We start from the raw sequence: 19011 nt of genomic DNA, 5'->3' as shown, positions 1-19011 counted from the left end.
AACTGGTCAGTGGCAATTGCTCCAAACTTACTTTGTCTGAACAGTCTGCAGCATTCATCTGTCAGATAAAGTGCCTTGGGACACAGGGAAGGAGGACCTGTCAAGCTGCCAGGCAGAGTTCCTGTATCCTGCCAACTCATGTGACAAATTGATACAGCTCCATGCAGTGTGCTGCTGCCCAGCAGGTGTGTGCTGGGGGGCTGAGCCCACACTGTGGTGTGGTGGAGCAGCCATTCGTGGATGCTGCCTTCCTCCTGCAGGGCTGGTTAAAGCAGAAGGCTCTCACTCCCGCTTCCCTTCTTTCTCTCAATCCTGATAGAGGCAAGGACTTAGTGCCATAATCTGTTTTGTAATACAACCAGACTGGAATTTTACATCTGGCTGTAGAGAGATTAAGAGGTCATTGCTTTGCCCCAGAAGTCTTAGGGAAGCAACAATTCTGTTCCGTGGGGGGAGTTTTGTGAGTGAAAGAGCTGTAAGACTGGCTATTAAATGAGAGTTTAGCTCTTGTGCCATACGCTGACTGTTTGTGTTCTGTCCACTGTAGTAGGATGGAGTGGCTCATCACTGCAGAGTGGCACCATTGATCCTTGCAGCCACACTGTTAATTGGGTTGCATTTAAATGACTTTCAGGAATGACTTCTCTCTGTAATTTCTGCCCTGGGCAAACTCTCAAAGTGCCTAAACTCTCTCGTGCCAAGGCCATGCCCAGTCACAGCTTCAGCAGGCTTCAGGTCAACAGCAAAAAGAAACCATGTTAAACTGTAAAACTCCAGCAGTGACCTCTGGAAATGCCATCAGCAGCCAGGGCAGTACCTGTCGTACATGCACCAGGTTCAGCCTGGCAAAATTCAAGTCCCTGTCTTCTGGCTTTGACTTCTGAATCAAATCCCTACCTCCTTGCAAGCATATCAATAGGCTGATAGCCCCCAGGAGAGCTCAGGTTTCCTCAGTGCTGTAATTTTAGAGCAGTAAATTCCTTCTTTCTTGGAATTACTGTGACAGCTTGGGCTGATACAGGAGGGGGGTAGAGGTAAAAGGCTTCTGCTTTATCTCTTAAGTCACCTACAAGCTTCTCTTGATCTGGACTAAGCTCTGGAGCAAAGATTAGTGCTTACAGCAGTTTGTTCCGAAATAATTATGTATGATGATTTTGTGCTGCAAGGCACCATAAGCTGTAATTTGATTTGAAAGCTCAAAAACTCAGGCATTATGAATGGGAAGGGAACAGCTTAACCATAGAACTATGAATCCCTCATGGAAGTGAGATGCAAGTTAAAGATTGATCCTTGGAAATGGTGGGTTTTTTTATGTCTAGAGTTAACAACAGGTAGACTAACATGTTGTAAATCTGACAGGGCTTCACCCTAGAAAGATGTCTTTTGATTTTAATTCAGCATGCACTTCCACGCTGGGAAAATCACAGAATTTGTCCCAGAAGAACACTCTTTGGGTCAGTTCAGATCACTGAAATTTGTTGCTGGGATATTTGGGGCACTCTGTGTGCTCTCATACAGGTTGAGGGTCTGGCAGGTGACTCAGGAACTGATTTTTTGGAGGATATTTAAGTACACAGCTAAGTTCAGTCACTTTTGGTTCAAATCTGTCATGCAGTGGATCTGTGACTGAAGTGGTAGAGCTGTATGGTGTACTGTGCTTCCAGTTTTTTATAATGGTTAGTTTGAAAGGGTGGGCTTAAAAGAATCAAAGGTGACTAGTGCTCATGAGCAGTCCATCAAACGCTGATCCTCTCTTTTTCTTTTAACAGGTGTTCAAGAGTAAAGCTCTGGAACTCGGAGAGAAACTTTTGCCAGCTTTTAACACTCCCACTGGTATCCCACGTGGCGTCATAAATCTGGGCAGGCAAGACACGTGTCCTTACAAGCATGTCATTTTATTATTGAATGTAAAAGACCAGCACCCAAGCAGGAACAGCAGCAGTTTCTCAGAGCTGCCCCCCCTCTAGTGCAGATTCTTCGAGGTCATTTGTTTTGCCAACTCAGAACCAAGAAGTGCCTTGGCAGAGATTGCAGGTGACTCAAAGCCAGCTGTGTTTTATTAATTTTGGACTATCCACAGTTTCTTCCTCTAATTCTTGGCAGGCCTCCCTGCTGCAGTAGCGTTTTCTTCATTCTCATTTTCTTTGAAAGGTTATTTGTAGTCTGTACGTTTTGCAGTGTACCCAATCAGATGCATGTGAATTTATCCAGGTTCCGTTTTTGTAGAGATTTGGAAAGGAACAGGATGGGATTGATTGACTTTTTTGCTGCTAGAAAGGGAGGAGATACTGATCCTCTATTTCTCTCCCTGCTGGCAGCACACAGCCAGGTGTGCAGCCTTCACTTAAAGCTACAGCATTTGATTTCAGGTAGGTGGTGGCCTCTTGCTGGAGGGGAGCTTTAGTAGAACTGGGTTAAATAGCTTGTTGAAGGACGCTTGGAAAAGAGATGCAAACTTGCAGGCTAGACTCCCAGTCTCTGATTCTCACCAGCAGACACTGTTCCCTGCCAATAAGGGCTCATTGGTTCTTCTTGATGCCTACTGACAAATTCCCCTGGCTAAAAGCTGCTTGCCAGCTGAGGCACAGACAGCAGGAAATGTGGGTTAACAAAAGCTTTTCATCCTCCCCTCTTGCAAAACTCAGAACAGCAGCCATGAAAATCATTACTCATCTCTCAGCCCAGATCTCCTGTTTGGCTCCCATCTGCGAAGTGCAAGACTGTCAGATGTTTGGCTCATGGTGATCCATTGCTTAAATCCCTCTGTCACCCTTTGGTTGTTCCATCTGCATGTCATTCTACTGAAAATTCAATCCACTGCTACCAGAACTTGGTCTCTTTTTACAGAAGAGACATTTTGCTTCTTCTGTAACTGATAAAGACTCGGCATAGACTAACCTTTCACAGAAATGCCAAATCCTCCCGTGCCCTTTGTGAAGACAATTGAAACCATCTGTGTCTGGCTAGACATTCCCCAAATGTTTTGCTGATGACCTTTTCTAAGTGCAGAGAAAATAAGAATGAGACTGAGCTCACAATCCACCATGTTACTGGCATGAGCTCTGGCATCAGGGCTACGAAACTGCTGTGAGGGCTTGGAGTGACAATTGATTTAGGAGTAAGGATGATGTGAGCTAAATCTGTTGTCTTACTAGTGCTGGAACATGATGAACAGCCAGAGGCCATGAGGGAGTTATTCAGTTTGAGATAGCGTGGGGAAATGGAAACTGAGCAAAGAAGTGATGTTGTGAGAAACCAAATGTCAGGGCCAAGCCAAAGCCCAGAAGAGTTTTGCAAGAAGGGATTGCCTCACCAGTTCGACGTCTCCAGGCATATGCTAATTGCAGAGACCTCATCAGCTCAGCACAGATCTTGTGGCACATGTAGGCTTTTGTTGGTGGTAGCTTTAGTAGATGGGTAGGAACAGTGTTCAGAAATATGAAACAAACAAAAGTTGGCTTTAAGTCAATGTTTGAGGATCAAAATAGAAAGATATCTCCGTTCCCACTTCCTATAGCTGGGTGTCTTTCTCTGTTCCTACACCTCACAGGGCATTTTCCTCTTGTCCCCTCCCCAGTGATGGGTTTCCCTATGGCCATGTGTTTTCACACAGGCTCCAGTATCGTATCCCATAGAGGATATTGTTTTCCATCCTGGCAGTCTGATTGCCATGTTGTCTGCCAGGTCCTGGAGTACATCATCTTCTCAAAAGCTGCTGTTCTGCACTCTGTGTTACGCTGTCATTTCTCTCCTGTTCCAGCACCTTGGCTCCTCTTCTTCACAGCTTCCCCAAGCTCTCTGCATTCCCAAGTCCTTCCTCATCACCCTCCTTTCCTGGTCTCTCTTTTGGCTTGGCACTGTTTTGCTGCTTTTTGAGGAAAGGTGGTGCAGTCACTTTTGGTGTTGCTGCACTGGGCAGTGTTTAAGGAAAAGGGGTTAAAGAGGCATCTTCCTTTGTCTTGCAGACTAGGATCCTTGAAAAGGTCATTTCTTCTGAGATGCTGTAAAATAGGGCATGTATGAAGATCCAGTTTGTCTAGTCTAATGCTGAAAAAATGTTTTCCTGCAAGGGGTCATTTTTAGGCTGTTCTTTAACCCCAGGGCAAATAGCAGACATACTCTGCTTCCTCCAGACCACTTCTCCCTGAGTTTTACTGTGATTTGTCACCCAGAGTTTGGATTCTTGGCAGCAGGGTCCCTGCAGGCAGTGGTTTGCTGCATTTTTTGGGTGGAAGTTCCCAGGGGAGGGTTGCCAGCCACTGTGACCCCAGAGAGCTGCTGTTGCAATTAACACAGCCTCATTCAGCTGCTTCTGAACTCTCATCTAAACTAGCTCAGGAAGCAGTTTGCTTGTGAGGTCGTATTTGTTACAGTCTGCCTTCAGTGCAGTAATTGGTGATATATAAGAGAACACCAATCAATTAGGGATCAATTAGTACACCTATCCTAGGGACAGCTCCTGCCAGGTTCAGCAGATGTTTCCAACATGTCACTCACACCAGTGTTACTCTGGGCAGAGCACTCTGAGCCTTTCAGCCCATCCATAAACACTTCCATCCATAATACTTGATGTTATTGGGGTATCCATTTTAGCCGTGATGTCTTGAAAGCAAAAACTGGTCATAGAGCATCCTGATCCTTTGGAGGGAAGGCTGATGGGTGGCAGTGAGTGACTGAGCTGTCTGAAGCTGGGAGCGTATTGCTTATCTAACAGCTCTTTTTGCCTGGAGGTGAAACAAACTGCTCTGGACCTGGAATGGTTTTCCTTATATGACATGGAGGAGAAACCTTTTTTGCCTCAGAAAGATCGTTGGTTTTAGCCTCTTGTAAACAACATAAGCACTTCTGTTTTCATAGCCTGGCTTTTAGATGCTGTCTGCTGTTCTCCCCCAAAAACACTGGCAATGTGCTGCCTCATCTGTACCAACCACAAGCAGTTCTTGCAAAGAGAAGTGAAAATAAAAGCCATGCTGCTTCTGAGGTAACACTCAGCCACACTTTCCTCAGCAAGAACCTACAGAGGCTATTTTGACCCATGGGCAGAGGTCACCTTCAATGGCTGTGTAGCTTTCAGAGAGGTGCAGAGCTGCAGTCTGGGGCAGTGGAGTACATGAAGGAAAGGTGTGGTTTGCACTGGGGCAGCAGGGTGACCGCAGGCTTTCACTGTGTTTTCCTGGCACTGAAGGCTCCCTTTTCTCTCCTTGCAGCGGCATGAGTTGGAGTTGGGGTTGGGCATCTGCCGGAAGCAGCATCTTAGCAGAATTTGGTACCTTGCACTTAGAATTCCTGCACCTCACCGAGCTCTCTGGCAACCCAGTGTTTGCAGAAAAGGCAAGTACTCCCAACCCCATCATTGGTAACTTCATCCTTGTGGGGCAGGGCTGGAGTAGAGCAGCACTTTGGTTTGCCTGCAGCAGGGAGCATGGCAGCTGTCTCCTCTTCCCAACACCAGTACAGCTTGCAGAGGAGAAACCTTCCAGAGTGGGACGTGAGTTCAGAAACTTCTATCCTTTGCAGGGTGCAAAGGTCACAAGACTCAGTGCATCCTATGCACCAGCTCCCTAAAAGGGTCACTAATAGCTCTTCTCGTGGGTCCCATAAGACCAATTGGCTCTGTAAAGCATTAACCCCAGTGTTTCCTCTGAGCATTTGCTGCCAGCCCCTTCATCTGCCTCTCTCCGTTACTTGTAAGGAAGGAAGGGAGAAGTGAGCACTGAAAACACAAGTGCAAGAAGAATTGCATCTATATTCCAAGTTCAAACGTGGTATTTTGAGCTAAACTAAGCCACTGTCCCCAGTGTAGCATGTTTTCCTCTTTGTCTCTTACGCCTGTGGAGTTGTAAGGACAGAACTTTTCTGTTGGACTCCCCTGAGCTGCCCATGTCTGCTGTGTGCTACAGAAATTGTATGCCATTCATCTTTATACCCTCTGAGAGAGAAAACGTAAAATGATAGGGGCTCAAACAGTTCATCCTGTGGGAAATGACTTCAGAGAAACAGATCAACTCATTAATTTGCAGCTTGAGACTTGTGTGATTTTAGCAGGAATAAAATCCATCTGTGTCTTTATTCAAACACCGTGCTACTAAAATTCAGTAAATATTATGCAGCCTGATGACTTAGTTGGAAGTATCAACTGCAGTCTGTAGCCAGCTTTTACGCACAGATTGTCTGATTTTATAAAAGGTTTATAGAGCATATTAGCTGCTCTGTAGGCTTTAGTAGAATATTTATGCTGCTTCTCATTTAATGATATCCCTTATGGGAAAGGCTTGTTGGATTTAATTGGGGTGAAGCCAAGAGAGGCTTTGGAGTGTAAAACTTCTCAAGCATATAAAAGGGGCTGTTGGTTGTTGAAACTGAAGGCACCAGCTCATCTCATGAAGTGACCACATGGTGAATGTGAGTACTGTGTGAGTCACTCATCCCCGCTGCTCCTGTCCATTTGTGTCTTGAAAAATGAAATCACCTTCCACCTCCCATCCGTTTCCACCCTTTGGGATTTTTTCTGACCCAGTGTTGGGAAACTGCTTCTGATGGTTGCAGAACTGGGGCCTTGCGGGGTTTTTAGGACCACTGTTAGAATCCCACAGAACTGGGCAGCACTGAGGAGTGCAGCAGGAAGGTCTCTCACTGCAGAGGCACATCATTAGGTTCTGCTTGCATGGTGGTTTGCAGTGCTGTGGGCTGTGTTCAGCCAAGGGTGACGCTGGTGAACGGCAGAACTCTCAGTGATGGTGAAAACTACTGATATTGGTTTTTTTCCAGCAGAGAAGTAACACAGTTCCTGTCTCTGATCTCTCCTAGGTGCTCAACATCCGTAAAGTCCTGAAAAGAGTGGAGAAGCCACAGGGCCTTTATCCCAACTTTCTCAGCCCAGTGACGGGGAATTGGGTGCAGCGTAGGTATCAGTTTGTGCTCAGCATCCTGCATGGTGCATTTTGGTCTGTCCATTCTTTTTTAGGAAGCAATTGTCAGGGACAGAGATTGGCTTGAGCAGTGTCCCAACAAAGTATCTTGAATGAGTGCAGCTGTCTCGTTAAACTGATCTGTATGTGAAGAAGGAAAATAGACTTCTTTGTTTGTCCCAAGGATTGATCTTCCCACTCATTCCAATCCCTTCCTAAGCAGTTTGGCTTTCCCTCCACATTCATCTCTGCAGAGCTGCTGTGAGATGTTGCACCTGAAAAACCAATTTCCAGTCTTCTACTTCACCCCTGCAGTGCTGCTTCCTTTGTGTTATTCCCAACAGCTGATGTGACACCTTCCCAGAAAGCAGCCCTAATGCTTCCTATCCGTTGGTGCTGACAGGAGGAGTGCCTGCCTCTTCGATCTGCTGTTGCCATAACTCATCATGATTGAATCTTTGGGAAACCGAAGAGCTGTGCTTTTAATTCAGATGTCTAAAATACTCAGCTTGATACTCAGGATGAATCTTTTCTACCACTAACTCTATTTCTGTCTGCGAATTTGGCTTCATTGTTCTGAACTCCTGTTCCTTACTGACATATAGATGGACCCATTGCCTGCTGATGCTCAGAGCTTATTAAAAGTAGCCTCTGATTATTTTTTTCTGGGGATGGAAACTTACACAAAAGGAGTATGGGTGTTCATTCTCTTAGGCTTTCACGTCATGGGGGCAACTTACAGCACAGGCTGCTGTGGCTGTTGCTCGTAATGTGACATTTGTGGTCTGAATCCATATTCCAGTGAGAGAAAAGGCTAATCAGCCTCTTCTGCATCTACAACGCTGCTGATGGAAGATAGATTAGGGCCAAAGTGGGGAGGCAGCTGCTGTCTGCCACAGAGATGTTCCCTGTAGGTGCCAGACTCTCATTTTCTTTCATCATTAAAGCTCTTTGCAGGAAGATATTTTTCTTGGAATTGCAGTGATTTTCTTAAGAGGCGAATCTTTGACCTGGCTGAGCAGCAATTCTAAATGAAGAGGTAGTGCTGTACCTGCAGTTGTTACCTTCAGGATATCAGGGTGCAGTCCCCTGCTGAAAGGAAAGATTTGTTTGTGCACAGTGCCTCAGAGGAAAATGCTGGCAGAGCTGCTGCCATATGGAAAGTAATTATGTACCAGAGCTCCTGCTTTGGTGATTTTATGAGCGACACACTTAAGATCACAGAGATCTCTTTGGAGACAGACCGTGCAGCCGTTGTTTGTAAATACTCTGTCCTCTTCTGTTTTTTTTTTCCTCCTGGATCCATGTGTCTCATCTCAGTGTTCTGCTATGGATTATTCCATGGATCGTTGGACATACTGTGGGAGGCATCTTTGCTTTTAAGGTCAGGAAAATGCGTGGCTGTTGATGTCTCTTATTGGTAGGACTTAGCAGTTAGAACAAGCCTTGGGGCATTAGATATGTACAATAAAAGGAGAAATAAAAATCTGAGCAGCTAATTTCAAAACTCTGCTGCACCTGCTTACATTTAAAATGAGGAAGCATGCAGGCACAGAGGTAGACACAGTTAATTAACAGGGGCTGTTCAGTCCATGGGGGGCAATTTCTCTTGTTCTTCTGAGAAGGGGCGTTCTTGGCTGCTTCAGAGAATTGCTGTTGCTTTTTCCCCTGTGATATGGTTTAAAGAAATAAATCCATCCAGTAGTTCCCTGCCAGGCAGAAACCTGCAGCTGTCCTTCCTGTGTCAGTGTGCAGTTTGTTAGTGTCCTCTCAGCTAAGGTCAAAGCATCTAACAAGGTAGCCTTGAAAATTGGAGTTCTCCAGAAGAAAAATACTCTGTGCACATCCTTATACCTGACACTATCGTTTTAATGCTCCAGCAGCCTTTCCCATTCCTCTGTGAGACAGGAATACCAATGGGCAGAACCTGGAGGTCCCTGCAGCAGTCCATTTCTGGCATCTATAGCTGATCTAACATGTGTTCTCCTTTTCCTAAGGCAGGCAGACAGCACCTGGCAGGTTTGTGTAGGTAGAGGTTTGTCAATACCTGCCATTGCACTTTGTTTATGGGATGGGGATTTATGATGATTGCTTCATAAATGAGAAGTATCTCCAAGTTGTAGTACCAATAACTTGGAAAATATGACATCCGAATGGCTTCAGTGGACTTGTAAAATGTTTTATAAAGGGAGAGAATGTTTTTCTTTGGATTGCACTTTCCACCTTTCTTAAGAATTGACACTCCAAACTCTTCTGAGAAAACTGGAAAGGAGGAAAGAAAAAGACATCAACTAGGATGTGGTTATTTGCTCTTGCTAACATAGCTACACACTGCATGTCCTGAACCTGAGCTCTTTTTTTGGCTTTCCCACTGCAGACCATGTCTCTATTGGAGGGCTCGGAGACAGCTTTTATGAGTATCTCATCAAATCGTGGCTGATGTCAGACAAGAAGGACTCTGAAGCAAAAAAGATGTATGATGATGCACTAGAGGTAAGGAGCAGGTTGGAGCACTGTGTCTTTGCTCATCAGATTGTTTCTGCTAAATGTGTTGTATGTCTTTGAGTTCATCTGATATTCACTCCTCACCTGATCCACTAAGTCTCCTAAGATCTTGCTTTTCATCTCCTTAGGCAATTGAAAAGCATTTGGTCAAAAAATCTGCGGGAGGATTGACCTACATCGCTGAATGGAGGGGCGGCATCTTGGACCACAAAATGGGGCACCTGGCTTGCTTCTCTGGGGGCATGATAGCACTGGGAGCTGAACATGGTGGAGAAGAGAGGAAGCAGCACTACATGGATCTTGCTGCAGAAATAACAAACACATGTCATGAGTCTTATGTGCGCTCAGGTAAACCTGTGGGCTGCCTGGAAACCACTAGTAAGGAAGAGTCTGTAGCTTGAGAGACTCAGTTTTCATGTTGCAGAGGATTGCAGGAGAGTGTTTTGTGCTTCAGCAACATCTTCATCCCTCCTCCTAATTTTCACTTGTTTTTATCTAGAAAACTGTATTTTGCATAGCAGACAGCTGGAGCAGAGGGACAGACAGATGTGTGCTCTTGTGGCAGAGCTGGGAGATGAAACCAGAGCTGAACAGTCCCAGAACAGTCCCAGAACTAACCTTTTCCCAGCAAGACTACAGTTCAGATCTATTCTTTCACATCCCTGTGCAAACAAAAATAGGAGATTAACAGTGATTAACTGCAAGGTGTCTCACTATATGGAGCAAAGCAGCTGAGAAGACCAGCAGGAGACCTGCAGCTGCTGATAGGAACTGGAAAAATGAAATTACTTATCCCTTCCCTGCTGTCTAAGGAGAGACTGGTTAAGTCTTTCATTTTCACAAGTCCAGTACAATGTATTTCACCTACACAGTGTGCTTATCAGTCAGTGCTTTGGGAGAGCAGTGACTGGCAATGAATGAGAGACTGGGTAAATTTTCTGCCTACAGGGCTTTCAGCAAGATAAGCTTGCTTTGGACTCTACTCCTTTCTTTGAAAGCATCTGTGTAGCTCTTCTGAGCCTGCAGGCAGAAAAGCAGCAGTCACCTTTCCAAGACCTTGTCAAAAACATCCTGTCTGCACTGTTTGCAAAGATTGTTTCACCAAATCAGCAAGGCTGTATTGGCAGTTGTGGTCTGGCACGCTTGCCTAACAAGCTTTAGGTTAACCTGAAATTATATTTGCAAATAAGGCAGGTGGTTTTTCTTAGTGGTCTTTTTTTTCCCCCCAGCACTTAGAGAAATAAAGCAAATCACCCAAACTAAAAATCCTCTGGCTGTGAGTGCCTGGAGCCAATTTTCACCTTTTAACAGTATCCATCAGCATAAAAAGGACAGTGGCAGGCCTGCCCACACTGATTACAGTGCTGTCATCTCTGCAGGCTCATTGTTTGCAGGGTGTCTGTGCACCAGCTCTCAGCAGATAGCACAACTAGCAGACACTATTAGATCCCCATGCAGATAGGAGGGCCCAGAGAAAGTGTGCAAAGTATGTATAAAAATAAAATGACTACTTGAAACACATCCATGTGGTAAGTGTATAGGTGCAGCAAGAGAAGCCTGATGTGGCCTGATGATATAAGTAGGTCTTGAAGGCATGATTTGAATAGTAGATGATGTTTGTGAGAGATTGAGAGCTTTGCATAAGGGGCATTCAGAAAAAAATCAAGGTACTTGTAATGTTTTATTCATGAAATATCAGTGAAATGGATTAAGCTTTCCCTGTCCACATGATGTCCTTATTTTAAGGCTGTCAGAAGACAAGAAGGAAAGGTAGAGGAAGTGGTGCAGGTCCCAGGTACTTTCCCTTATAGCTTCCATGCACCAGTGCAGTTGAAGTGTCTCAATCTGCTCTACTGGTGACAGTGAAACAACAACCCCCCAGTCTGGGAGTAGTGCATCAATATCTCAGTGGTGGCAGGTCCAGTCACAGGGTTTGACTTTTCTCTTTGAGGCGTTAGGAAATGATCAGCCTCTCTGTATACCCTCACCTGGATCCTGAGTTTGTTTGCAGTGGTGAACTCTGCTCTCTCCACACTCAAATCTGGTCCAGGTCTTTGCTTTTTCAGTTGTATTCACCCTCAGAAACACTTCATCCTCAGCTTAAATAGTAGCCAGACTATGAGCAGTAACTCTGACACGTGTTTGATCTTCTCTACTGACCTCATTCAAGCCTGAGTCAAATGTCTGCATCCTGAACAGCATAAAAGCACCTGAACAGTCTGTTTGCTTGCTTGCTCAAACTGATTATTACTGTGTGTGATTTTGTTTAGATACCAAACTTGGCCCTGAAGCCTTTCGTTTTGATGCTGGAACTGAAGCCATGGCAACCAGACTCAGCGAGCGCTACTACATCCTGCGCCCAGAAGTGGTGGAGAGCTACGTGTACATGTGGAGGCTGACACACGATGTCAAGTACAGGCAGTGGGGCTGGGAGGTCGTGAAGGTATGGCTGGAAAACTCTCTTGCAGGCTGCTGGATTCTGACAAGAATCTCTCCTTCAAGTCAGGAAAAAAGAGTAGAAGTTACTTAAAACGTGAGGGGCTGAGAAACATTTGCAGTGGGGCAGAAGTAAGCAAAATAGCTCAATTCAGTGCAGCTGCTTTGCTGGTTGTAGTGAATGTAATCGGTCAGAGCAGCAGAAGTTCATGGAGGACAGTGCTGCAGCCAGCAAAACCTGCTGTTGACGTGACAGCTTTCTGCAAAAAGGAGTCAACCTTGAATCTGGAGTGCTCTAAACCATTGGTTTCGAGTTCACCAGAGAAAATCAGCAAACCTGGCTTTGCCCTTTGTCTTATTGTCTTCTTCCCTCTACAATTTCCCAACCAGAAAGTCCTTCACCTCTTTCTAGCTGTTCAGCTGTTGCCCCGCATTGTAGCAGGGACTGCATTTCAGTGGCAGAACCATCATTCATTTGGTGCCCTGGAAAAGAGGCTCTGCAAGCAGCTGGAGTTGCCACTTGAGATCCGTTTTTGTTGTGTGTAATGTCAAGGTCAATCAGTCATCCAGCTGAGGCAGTTTATGTTTCTCTTGCTATTGCATTAGAGCTAGCTTTATTCCTGGAGGCTGGAGTAACCACCAGTTAACTTCAGTGAGAGGCAGAAGCTGCTATGAACTCTGAATTTGATTTGTAAAGTGGACTTTCAGTGCAGCCCACGATTAATGTGTTGGTGCATGCTGTCGTGTGTTACTGAGATTTCTTTCTTTTCCTTTCTCAGGCTCTGGAAAAACACTGCAGAGTAGAGGCTGGCTTTTCTGGCATCCGAGATGTTTACACCACGGTCCCAACCCATGACAACATGCAACAGAGTTTTTTCCTTGCAGAGACTCTGAAGTAAGTCTGGTATCACAAAGGTCATGTCAGAATACCACAATTCTTGCAAGATCAACAATTTTCCCTGCATAGATCTCTATTAAGGAAAGTTTTTTACTTTCTGTGGGGAAATTTGGGCCAAGAATATGGGTGTGGCAAAGCTTTAGTAACTTCCTCATGTAGAACTGTTGCTGTTAGAGGCTGTCTGCAGGACTCTTCTTATGTGCTAGGTTTAAAGAACTCTTCCTGCCATTCTTCCTGCCATTAGAGCTATTCAAAAAGGAGTGGGAAGCTCTGATAGTTTAAGTGACAGCTGTCCCCTCTGTCAGGTTAGTGCCCTGCACAAAGGGGAAGTTTGACTGTGGCATGGATTTGCTGTCCCTTGCTGCAGATCTGCATCTGGCAGTGGCTTGAGGTAGCATTTGTGGGGTGGCTGAGCACAGGTGCTTGCACCACTTTGCTGTGCTTCCTCCAGGGGTGGCAGCTTTGAGCAAGAGGGTGAGGTGGGCTGTCAGGAAATTATGGGAGTCACGAATTATGGGAGCTGAGGCTAGCAGCAGCCCCATCACATTCTTGCTCTCTTGAGCATGCTTAGAGTCCCACCTGAGCTTCTTTTAATCTCCCTTTGTGTCCATCTTCCCTCTTGCCCTGATGGCTGCAGGTACCTCTATCTTCTGTTCTGTGAAGATGACGTGCTGTCTCTGGATGACTGGGTGTTCAACACAGAGGCTCACCCCCTGCCAGTCAACCACTCAAACTTTAAAGCTAAAGCCAGCGTGCAATAGTGAGGCCATTGCCCAGCACCCTGCTCCCACAACATCGGCAGGTTACTGCATTTCCTTTCCATTAAAGGAATTTGTGTTGTTCCTGAAATGGTATTTTGGGGCACTAGTCCAATTCCGGACAGTATTCTATTGGGAAGATGAAACCATGACGTAAGCACCTTATTTTCCTCTGTGAGGAGCTCTAATAGCCTGATAATGAGATGTTTATTCTGGGCCATACTGAACACAGTTCATAGACATTCCTTTCTACAGAGAATTTATATGAAATCCACTGACTTTGCTTTATAGTGGCCAAAGGACTGGAAGTTTTCCATAAGATAGACTTCCCCACAACACACACACGCTCCTCCTTTCATTTTTTCTGTTTCATTTTTGCCTTTTATATACCGTTGGATTTATCACCTTTCTAATTAACAGTTTTCAATATACCGTGCTTTCTAAGTGGTGTCAAAACTGTAACTAAAGCAAAACCCGTCAGCAAAATTCTTTATCCTAATGTATTTTTATATTCTTTTTTTTTTTTCTGTGTTCTTAAAACACACTTACCACACGTCATATCTCATTTAACTTTCCATTATCATTTTTGTGCTTTTCTACTTTTATTTAGAACTAAATGTTACGAATCACTTGTAATGATTCCACTGCTGTAATAGTCAAATCTGTGAAATGGAATATAAGTCTTGTAAAATAAAAAGCATTTCTGGGTTGATCCTACTTTAAAGCCATATGCCAAAGACTTGTTACATTGTGCTTGTTGAGATGACTGACAATACTTGCTGGTTTCAGGAATGTTTCTCAAGATATTTTGATTTCCAGTGTTATCTAGCCAGAATATGGACAGCAGTTCCCATCTGCACCACGCTTTTAAATTGCTTGTTCACTGTCTGATATAAGTTAGCAGGAGTTCTACTGGATACCTTATTTTCTAGCAAAAAAAAAAATAAATGATCTCCAGGTAAGTTTGCTTCTGGAACGAAGTAATAGGAGAAAAAGTAAGTAAAAAATTGAAGCCAGATTGTTCTGCCTGTCCCTGCTGTTCACCATGTGTGTCTTCAGTGTGTGACTCTGAGCAGAAGATGGCTGTGCAGAGTCCCTGGGAGTCGTGGAGCCCTTGCTTAGCAGTATGGGTTAGCAGTTTGGGGCTGGGTGTGGGATGCTGCTCCTGCCTGTCTTTCCTCTGGCCCCTGCAAAGCTGCACAGCCCTCAGAAGTTGGAGCATTTTCTCCCGTTTGAAGTTGCTTGGAGCAAGTTGTGGAAACAAAAAATGTGTTTTGAAATCCATGGTTGTGAATTGCCCAGGAGAAATAAGGTTATCAAATATGGAGTTATCTCTGTTCCTTGGGTAATACTGTGGACTGACAAGCTTGGCCTAGAGGAATTGTTATTGGTAAATAAACATCTTGGGAATTAATTGTCTTATTTGATTTTTGGGAAGTCAGCTGAGCCCAGATAATATTTGGATCGAGGGAATTCCATACATTAAAATATGTGTTCTTGGAGTCACTCATAACAGTTTGCTTGGTAAAACATAACTCCCCATAGGGTATTTCTGGCTTCCTTTAGAAACAGATCCTGCAGGATGCAGGGTTAAAATTCTGCTTTTCTCTTCCACATAAGTGAGCAGGGATGGTATTAGTAAAGTCACAACACTTATGGAGGAAAGCTCCTGCTTTTTTGCAGTTCAGTGGCTGTATTACCAGTAAGAGTTTCTTTAGTGGCCTGTTGATGTAAAGCTTATTGATGGATAAGTTTGCTTACCACGACACTCATATGGAGGTTGGCACCAGTCACAAAAAAAAAAAAAGCTTTTTGTTGCAAACAGCCATCCTTAGAATTTCCACCCCTGCAGACCACAGTTCTGCAAATACCTCTGGCTGTGCTTACAGATACACTCACTCAAGTCAGTGGATTAATCACTGGCATTGCATTAAGTGTGTCTGCATTTAGCAGGAGTAAAGATTGGTTCCAAGGATCAGCTTTGTTCTAAGGCTCAGACCTGAGCCACAAAAAAAAAATGAGGGATTCTTCTGTCCTACAGCAATGCAGGTGATGAAAATGTTTGCCTTAGTGGTGTTCTGAAATGCTTCTGCTCTCCTCACTCCTTGGTATGCCCTGAGCCTTGGCTGGATGCTTGCAGGACCCTCAGCTCTGGGCTTTCAGCTCTTATTTTGCACCCACTCTGTGTGTTCCCACTAGGTGGGAGTGGAAGGATTTTTTGTGTTTGTCCACATGGGACTTCAAGTAGATTAATGGGGTGTTATGCTTGAACCAGAGATTTCACTTTAAATGTCTAACAGAAAAGATGTGGGAAGATAGATGTCTTTGGGCTGCTTTCCTGCCTTTTGCTTTTATGCCCCACACTGGGTGCATGACTTGGATGAGGTTTAATGAGTGTGGTGGGGATGGGTTGATGCTTGGACTAGATGATCCTAAAGGTCTTTTCCAACCATTATGATTCTGTGTTTCAATTATGCTATTGATATATGGTGTTTTGTATTTTAGAGTCACCTTAGCAGGAAATGTGTCAGCCTAGGTTCTTTCCTATTTCCTCTCTTGCATTCAGATTCAGGAACTGAGATGATTGTGTTAATTTTCAGTATCAGAACGTGATCCTGGTTTGTGTCTATAGGGAATTTCCTTTAAATGTAGTTCTGATAAAAGTTCCATCACGTGCTGGAGATGAAAACTAGTGACTGGTAGAATAGCTGGCTGTTGCCAATTGACTGTACAAAGGAATAAGACAAAGCAAACCAGAAAATAAATGCATATCTGATTGTTTCATGTATGATGTATTGAGCTCCAGCTACCAGAGCTAGCAGTTTCGAAGTTCCAGCTGCTACTTCTCATTGCACTTGGGTCTGTGGCTTCATTCTGCATAGAAATGGGTAGTTAGAATCGTAGAATCAGGAATCCTTTCAATTAAACACCCTTGCATTGTCAGTGCTTTTGATTATAGAGCCCATGTGAGTAACTTGCTGGAATGGATTGAAGATGAAAGTGAGGAATGCAAGCAGATGGGAATTTGGAAGGTGTTGGTCCATACTCTTCTACAGAATGCTTTCTTTTGAAATGTCTGAACCAAACTAAACACTGCAGCTTCACTGCCCATTCCTTTTCTAGGGTGAAATGTGTTTCTCATGTCTGCCTGTATAGTTTTGTGTCACAGTGCATCTACCATGAGACGCAAGCTGCAATAAATGCATCTCAGTAATTCTTATTCCCTTTGAGAGGCCCCATGTGAAGCCAGACTTCAATACTCCCCGTTCCTTCCTGCTTTCCAAAGGATTTTTTGGGCTGCAGTCTGACCAGCACTCACTTCCTCAGGGGCTGTTCTGTTTCCAGGTACTTTGTCCATTTGTGGGCAGAGCTCCGATTTCAACGCTGCCTTCCATTACGTAATGATCACTTTGACTTTAAAACAGACCAAGTTCCAGGCTATGGGAATGAGGCCATAAATTTAAATGAGGATGGGGTTTCTCTCTTTTCAGATCATACCACTCTAGAACGTGGAGGTGCTCTGTGTATTCTGGAGTACAGAAAACCTGTCCTATTCCAAAAAAGCTCAATACAAGCTTTCCATTTCTGTTACCAAGCTCTTCCTATTTTTTCTTGCTTTTGTCTGGACTCTCCCTGCTGGGAGAAGAGGAATGCATGACAGTATTTTCCTGCTGGGTGAATTTTCATGATGGAAATCTTCCTCATTATTTCTCTATCAGGAGGATTTCCTTTGAAACAAGGGTGCCTGGGTGGGCCACTCCGCAGATGTCTGAATATTTGAAATTCTTCCTCAGTACTGTAATGTATAATTTCAAGAACCAGCAGCACAGAGCCAGAAGTTGGTTTTGTTCTCCTTTGAGGAGAATTGATTCCCAGCAGATGCCCTGAATTACTTCACCTTTTGTCTTTCATTCTTCTTCCTACCAAATAATTCAACTCTGTCATTTGTTATATGCTCGCTGATGACGCTGGAAATGGTTCAGGTATAAAATGAGCCTCTCTGCTTCTTATCTACACGATACCATTTTGGCTCTGCCAGCCACTCTATCAGGTCTCCTTTTCCATCTGCAGGCTCTGTCATTTCATGTCACCTCTTGCTCATTTCCCAGACACTCAGGTATATTTATCCTGTTTCAAAGCTGTCTCATCCTGTTATAGTTTATGCTCTAAAAGCACTTGCTAGGTTACTTGAGGTAAACTGAAGCTCTTTACACTTCTCTGTCCAACCTGGTGAATCTAGGAAAGTTTAAAGCACAGCTTCTTGACTGGAGACCAACTCAATCACCATCGTCTCTATTCCTAACCATTATTTCAGTGCTTTGTTAATTCTGTTCTTCCCATTTCTTCCCCACAGCCCAAGCTCTGCTCTTTGACTGATGGGGCAAAAAGCAGTGATAGAGTTTTGTGAACACTTTCTTCTAAAGGGTGGCAGAAGGAGCCCTCCCCTCCCTCCCTCTGCCATGCAGATGTAACAGCACTGCTGTTACTGAGTGGTAAATAATGTCTGTTTATGCGTTACTGGGTGCCCCATTCTAGTGCATTGTGTTTAGAATAGAATAGTTTCAGTTGGACTCAATAATCTTTGTTGGTAGGTCCCTTCCAGCTGGCAGACTACTCTGGAACTGAACCAAAGTTAAATTACGTTGAAGGGCGTTATCCAAATGCCTCTTAATCATGGACAGCCATCTCTCTATGAAGTCAGTTCTAGTGTCTAACTACTTTCATAGTAAATAAGTTATTCCTGATGTCCAGTGTGAACCTCCCCTAACACAGCTTTGTGCCATTGCTGTGCATCCTGCTGCTGATACCAGGGAGGAAAGATGAGCACTTCGCTTCCTCACAAAGTTGTGCAGAGCAGTGAGGTGACTCCTCAACCTCTCCTGCAGGCTTCACACACAGTGTCCTCAGGTGCTTCTCATAGGACATTCATTCCTACCCTTTTACCAGCTTTGTTGTGTTCCTCTGGACACATTCAAGCATCTTAACACCCTCTTTAAATTGAGAACAGCACACAATATTCAAAGTGAGGCCAGACCAATGGTAAATGTGTGAGAATCTCCCCTTTTGAGTGGCTGTTTGTACTGTGTTTAATGCACCCCAGAATACATAGGTTCAGACTGAGACTGCTGTCAAGCAGCTCTCCAACCACTTATCTCCCAGTCCAAACCTGTGTGCAGCACTACTCTGTTCCTATGAAAACGCACTGTGCTTTTTTGCTGGTCCTGGGGATTTCTCACAACTCCACGCTCCTGGCTTTTGTTCAGGGTTACCAGCCTCTTCCTTGAGCAACTCACACTGCCGTCTTCATGGCTTTTGGTCTCGCCCACTAATCAAAACACTCCTTAAACCTAAAACAGAAATGATTAGGAAGGCTTAGGAAACAGCAAAAGCTTCACAAGATTAAATGCTACTGCTTCCTGCTGCCCTCAGGGAGCTCAACCATCCTGCAGTGCCAACCCTGCAGCACCAAAACACGGCACTAAATCTTCCTGAGCAATGAAGATTT

At 44.5% G+C, this 19011-nt stretch overlaps 1 protein-coding gene across 1 annotated transcript in view; it reads left to right on the top strand.

The window, feature by feature from the left end:
• MAN1C1 (mannosidase alpha class 1C member 1) overlaps positions 1 to 14919 on the top strand; it is a 43657-nt gene extending 28738 nt beyond the window's left edge. The window contains exons 6-13 of the mRNA XM_031594973.2: positions 1770 to 1864; positions 5208 to 5331; positions 6808 to 6901; positions 9286 to 9401; positions 9542 to 9761; positions 11684 to 11856; positions 12629 to 12744; positions 13385 to 14919. Coding sequence (XP_031450833.2) covers positions 1770 to 1864; positions 5208 to 5331; positions 6808 to 6901; positions 9286 to 9401; positions 9542 to 9761; positions 11684 to 11856; positions 12629 to 12744; positions 13385 to 13508 — 1062 coding nt within the window. The 3' untranslated portion in view covers positions 13509 to 14919. The remainder of the gene's footprint in view (positions 1 to 1769; positions 1865 to 5207; positions 5332 to 6807; positions 6902 to 9285; positions 9402 to 9541; positions 9762 to 11683; positions 11857 to 12628; positions 12745 to 13384) is intronic.
• Positions 14920 to 19011: the final 4092 nt, after the last annotated feature.

The sequence above is a fragment of the Phasianus colchicus genome, chromosome 24 (assembly GCF_987193195.1).
Source record: "Phasianus colchicus chromosome 24, bPhaCol1.hap1.1, whole genome shotgun sequence".
Lineage (NCBI taxonomy): Eukaryota > Metazoa > Chordata > Aves > Galliformes > Phasianidae > Phasianus > Phasianus colchicus.
Note: the sequence above shows the minus strand (reverse complement) of the source record. Positions and strands in the feature narration are given on the sequence as shown.